The 6,114-nt window shown below is 49.0% G+C and overlaps 1 protein-coding gene across 1 annotated transcript; it reads right to left on the reverse strand.

Annotated features, from left to right (window-relative positions):
- Window positions 1–3,011: 3,011 nt before the first annotated feature.
- Window positions 3,012–5,223, reverse strand: LOC123430685. The gene has a single exon (XM_045114532.1). It carries the CDS (start codon window positions 4,928–4,930, stop codon window positions 3,212–3,214), a length of 1,719 nt encoding a protein of 572 aa, XP_044970467.1. The 5' UTR covers window positions 4,931–5,223; the 3' UTR covers window positions 3,012–3,211.
- Window positions 5,224–6,114: the final 891 nt, after the last annotated feature.

Genomic DNA, 6,114 nt, shown 5'->3' on the forward strand with positions numbered 1-6,114 from the left:
GCAAAACAACACCACTTCATTTTTCAGAAATATTAGACAATATTTTATGAACAATTAACCAAGTAGTTGCATGTTAGAAGATTTCAATCCACGTCTTGTTAAAAACACAAATTTTCACCTATCCAATTTGAACTACAGTTGCATTATGCTTTGCTCTTTATTTTTTCAAAAGATCATTTATGGGTGCACAAGTAGCTTTTTCATCACAGATATACCAAGATTTTCATTAGATTCAACCCCTAGTTATGAACGGTCATGCCAGCAAACTTGACCACATTTTGAAACCGGCATAAGAAATTCAAATAAAATCAAAAAATGAAAATCCCTTCCATTGTATCATTATATGTGACCTAGTTACCTGAACGATAAGAAACCTGAAATGCACTAATTATGTTTAAAAAGTGTTCTCGAAAATGAGCTATCATGTATGAAGAGTCGTGACTTTCAGGCCAAATGACTAATGCTATGGCCACATTCATGGCATAGTTTGTTAAAATAATTTCATATTGTGCGCAAGTGTGCATCTTGTAATTGCAAACAATGGCAAAGAAGGAAGTTTTCATTTTTCCTCCACAAAAAAATCATTCTTCATTTTCTGATTGTGAAAAACAGTTTTTTTGTGAAGAAACTACCAAATATTTGTTGCAAAACAGCACCACTGCATTTTTAAAAATATTAGACAATATTTTATGAACAATTAACCAAGTAGTTGCATGTTAGAAGATTTCAATCCACGTCTCATCAAAGAGACAATTTTTTGCCAATCCAAAGGAAAGCGGGTCAAATTTGAACTACAACTGCCTTATACTTTGCTATTTATTTTTTCAAAAAAAATCCTTTATGGGTACACAAGTAGCAATTTAATCAGAGATATACCAAGATTTTCATAAGATTCAACTCTAGCTATGAACGGTCATGTCAACAAATTTGACCTCATTTTAAAACCGGCATACGAAATACAAATAAAATAAAATAATGGACACCCTTTGCATTGTGTCATTATATGTGACCTAGTTACCACGGGAAAATAACTTGAAATACGATAATTATTTTTAAAAAATGTTCTCAAAAGTGAGCTATCATTTATGAATATTCATGGCTTTCACGTGAAATAACCAATTTTATAGTTACATTCATCGCATAGTTTGTTAAAATAATCTCATATTCTGCACAAGCATGCATCTTGAAATGGCAAGTGATGTTGAAGAATGAAGTTTTCATTTTTCCTGCACAAAAAAACCATATTTCATTTTCTGAGTGCGAAAAACAGGTTTTTGTGTGAAGAAACTACCAAATAGTTGTTGCCAAACAGTACAAATACATTTTTCTAAAATATTAGGCCATATTTATTATATATTTGACCAAATTTGTTGGGTGTCAAAAGCTTTTGATCCACCTCTCATGAAAAAGACAAACTTTCGCAGATCCAACAGAAACTGGGTCAAATTTGAACTATAGATGCCTCATAGTTTGTGAGGCAAGGGCCTCACAAAAGTTATGCATTGGGTATTTAACCATCGCACCAAAGTGACGGTAAATAGAGAGAAATTGGGATATTGAGGGCATAAAAAATAAGACTCGTGAAGACTAATCATGAAAAAATGAGTGAAAAAGAAGGGAAATCAATTTAACACATTTTGCATTAAGAAATAGGCTTGCTAAAAGTCTGTGAAAAAAAAAGTAAGCCGAGTGCTTTCACTTGGCTTACGGCTTATATGCCATGTAAGTCGAGTGCTCCTAGAGGGCACATGGCTTATATGCCATGTGAGTCAATTGCTCTTGCAGGGCACACGGCTTATAAACTGCTCCGTGACGGCGCCGTCAACTACCTACATTGTAAACACGTGGTAAATATGTTTGTCGAGTGTGCGCTATAAGCCAAAAGCTTTTTTGTATGAAAGTTGTGTATCTCATGTAAGCCGAGGGCATTTCAATCATTCGGCTTACATAATGCTATAAGTTGAGAACATTTTGATTGCTGGGTGTTATTATGTCCGTACTCGGCTTAGAAACATATAAACCGAGTTTCGAAAAATGGCTCACGGTTTATAGGCTAACACATGAAAAAACGAGATTTTTCTGTAGTGTGATTTAATTTCCTTACATTTGCGTTATCGCTCTCTAAAACAAACACTTTTTAAGAGCATCTCCAACGGACGTCCAATATTAGCATCGTGTCCAAAAAATCACTAGTTTAGCGCGCGCGGAGTTAAAAATTACACTCCAACAGACGATGTATAATAGAGCACGCTGTAAAAAATGTTCAGCGTGCTGGGGAAAACTGAACCGGACGCAGTATATTTCGTGCGCGAGCTCGTGCGCGCTGAACTTTTCATGCGCGCTGAAACTCCTTGCGCTGCCCGTCCCGTCCCGCGCCGCTGCCCAGGACCTCGCCGTCCTCGCCCGGCGCACCAACCCGGCGGCCACCAAGGCCTCGACCCCGTCGGCGCTGTCCAGCCGCCCAGGACCTCGCCGTCCTCGCCCGACGCACCAACCCGGCGGCCACCAAGGCCTCGACCCCGTCGACGCTGTCCAGCCGCCCAGGACCTCGCCGTCCTCGCCCGGCGCACCAACCCGGCGGCCACCAAGGCCTCGACCCCGTCCTCGAGCTGGTCGACGGCGGGTCGCGGCGGCGGGGAGGAGCAGGCCGCGGCGACGGGGAGGAGCAGGCCGCGGCGGCGGGGCGGGGAGGAGCAGGTCGCGGCGGCGGGGAGGAGCAGGCCGCGGCGGCGGGGCGGGGAGGAGCAGGTCGCGGCGGGGCAGGTTATATTTTTGGGCGTCTGCTGGAGATGGTACGCGTGTTATATTTTTGAGCGTGTGTTGAAGATGTTCGGTCATCCGACGCGGTAAAACGCTATTTTGACGCTGTAAAATATTTTTAGCCCGCGACTTGGTAGCGCATCTGTTGGAGATGCTCTAAGAGAGACCAGGCGGCATCCCCGATTAGCAATCTCAAATCCTGATATTGATATATGCAGTAAGGGAGACACAAGCAATGCTTTGATGGTGCATCTCATCTTATTTGTTTTATTAGAATAGCCGCTGACAAAATTTGTTGCTCGATCATACATACACACTTGTCGGTGCAAATTACGTACCATCTAAGTATATACGCGTGCGAAACGATATATGCAAATTGCTACACTAATAGGCTACTGTTAGTTCACAAAAAAAAAAAAAAAAAAAAAAAAGGAACATATTATGTACCATCTCAGTGTCTCGGTTCAGGTTCAGCCACTTCAGTGTTGACGCTGCCGGCTCTACTCGTCGCGCCCCATTCCCGTGCACTCTTCTCGTCACCATTGGCCGACGAGGAGCCAATGCCGACCTGCAACCATGGCGTCGTCTCCCCCGCTGCACTCACGTCCTTGAGATCACTTAGCTTGGCCTTCTTGACGGCCGTGCTGTCCGCCTCGTCCTCAGCGGCTTCGTGGGCAGTCACAGCGTCGGTAACGTTGTGGCTGCTCGTCGCGGTCATCTTGTTCTGGTGGCTGGGATTGCTTGGTACCGTCGCTGGCTGGAGGTACAGCGACGGCGGCGCCTCAAGGTGCAGCGAGCTGGTTCCGACCTCGGCGACCCTCGCGCTGGCCATCACCGGCGACGGGTTGGACGCGATGGTGAGGTCTAGCGCCGGCTCCGGAGCGTCCACCAGTGGCCGGAGAGTGAGCTGGTGGCCAGCAGCGGTGACAAGGCCTTCTGCTGTCAGGGATGTGATGTTGGCGTGTTCCCCTGTGCCCGAGGTGAGCCAGTGGCACCGCTTGTGGCCTCCGAGCGCTTGACCAGAGGCGAAGAGGCGGTGGCAGACGGAGCACTCATGCATCTTGGTCGCCTTCTTCTTGAACGGTGCAATGGCCAACGCCGCGTCCGGCGGTTCCTGGTCCGTGGTCGTTATGGCCATTGATAGGGATGGGGTGGCCCCGCTCGTGTTGCCACCGGTGCTGACATCGACGTTTGTCTTGGCATCAGCACCGCCACTTGCATGGATGACATCGACGGCGGCGGCATTTCCCTTTCCATCGCTGGGACCGGCGGCCGCTGCGTGGTGGTGAGGTGGCTCACCGATGCTGCTCTCGGGCTTGGCAGCGAAGCAGCCCTTGACCTTCTTGTGGCTGGCACGGTGGCCGCCGAGAGCTTGGTGCGACGTGAACACCTTCTTGCATGCCTTGCACTCGAACAAGCCACGTGGCATGGGCGCCGAGGCGTATTGCGGTTGCGGTGCTGGCAAAGCCAGAGGCAGCATCATCGTTTGATCCGGCGCCGGTACGACGATCGGGAAGGGTGGTTGCGGCTGTTGATGAGGCCTTTTCCCGTGTTCTTTGCTGGCCGGCGCGCACGGCTCAGGGTTACCCTCGGCGGCGACGGTGGCCTGGTCGGCCTTGGACGACGAGAGCATGACGAGGCAATTCGCCAGGTCCTCCTCCTCGTCCTCGCCAGGCGGCGCCGTCGATGTCCCGGGCATTGTATCATCGCCTCCTCCAGCGATCGACTTGGCGCGACGCGAGCGCTTCCCCTTAGACCACCCTGAGGCTAGCGACGGGTCCTCATCTCCGTCGGCCACGGACGGAGGCGGCGAGCCGTTCGCGTCCTCCTCTTCGCCGGAGGTGCACTTGCCGTGCTCAAGGAAAAGTTCCATCGAAGAGAACTCCTTCCCGCAGTTCCTGCACACCTGGCAGCCCCTGGTGAGGCGGTTAGGGTTCGCCCGGAGCGCGTAGACGTGCGTCGTCGCTGCTCCCGCCGTGGACGGCCCGTCTTCCCCGCCGCGCGCGGACGACACGGGCTCGTCGTCATCATCATCCGCGCCGGGGCCGTCGTCGGCGACGGCGTGAGCCCTCATGTGCCCGCCGAGCGCGCTGCCGCACGTGAACCCCTTGTTGCAGACTCTGCAGAAGTGCTTGTACGCCGCCGGTGGCGGCTGGGGACGAGGCGGCATCTGGCCATGACGCTCAAGTAGATGCAGCCGGTGTTAGGGAAACACGCGGCGTCAACATGTGGGGGGGAGAAGTTAAGGGTCAAAGTATGGCTATGTGCAACCCTGGGAACGCAAACACTTAAGTACCAGAGACGATGGAGATTCACACATGTACATGCGATTAGAGAGCTCGCCTATGGCGGGGAGCTGCTGTGCGAGCGGTTCAGTCCGTCCTCGTTAACCATGCATGCACGATCGCGGCAAGCTGTTATGGACAGGTTAGCTAGGTTTATACATAGCTGTCATGGCCAGGGTCTATGGCAGCCGCACACACAAGTTAGCGCTCTGGCTAGTGATGACAAGTGTTTGGCTTTCATGGGCGCTGAGGCAGTCCCGTCCGGTGACGGCAGTGACGGGGGGAGATATTCTCCGTCCTGATCGGAGACCAGCTGGTTCTGGGGGAGGTCAAGCGTTTTTTTAGGAGATCAAAGAGGCAGTTTTGCCCACGAACCGTGCCCATCCGTTGGAGTTGGTGGTGTTTATCCTCACGGCATCTCTGGAAAGATCTCTGAAAACCGACATTGAGAAGAAAAATACTTCCTCCATCCGAAATTATTTATCATAAAAATAAATGAAAGTGGACGTATCTATAAACAAAATGCATCTAGATACGTTCATTTCTATAACAAGTATTTTCGGATGAAAGGAGTACTCCGTAAAGAAATACTTCCTCCGTATAACAGTGTTTAGATCACTAAAATAAGTTTTAGAAAGTTAAATACTAGATGGCAGATTCCCTAAACCCAACTTTACCAAAAGAAAAAAAATCAGTTCCACTCCTTTTAAAAACAAGCATGTCTACAGATTACCCTCTTCCAGTACATGACTTTTCTTCATCGCAAAAAAAAAAATGACTTTTCTGTCCGTGCTCTCGCTCAGGCCGTCAGGCGCAATAATCCTTTGTTCCTCTACAGTGAAAAGCGCACATATTGAGGCTTAGGCTGTAGCCTAGTGGCATGGTTGGGCAGTGGCTCATCCTGCGGCCAGGGTTCGAACCCCGTCGGGGTTGCATGTTTGTGCCCATTGATCTTTTTTTTTTTTAAAGCACACATGTTTGTGCCTCTTTGTGCATTGATAGCTCGCCCGAGATTCTCGAATGTTCTGTTACAATGGTATATTTTTAAAAATAAATGTACTCTTTTCGT

Source organism: Hordeum vulgare, chromosome 2H (genome assembly GCF_904849725.1).
Source record: "Hordeum vulgare subsp. vulgare chromosome 2H, MorexV3_pseudomolecules_assembly, whole genome shotgun sequence".
Lineage (NCBI taxonomy): Eukaryota > Viridiplantae > Streptophyta > Magnoliopsida > Poales > Poaceae > Hordeum > Hordeum vulgare.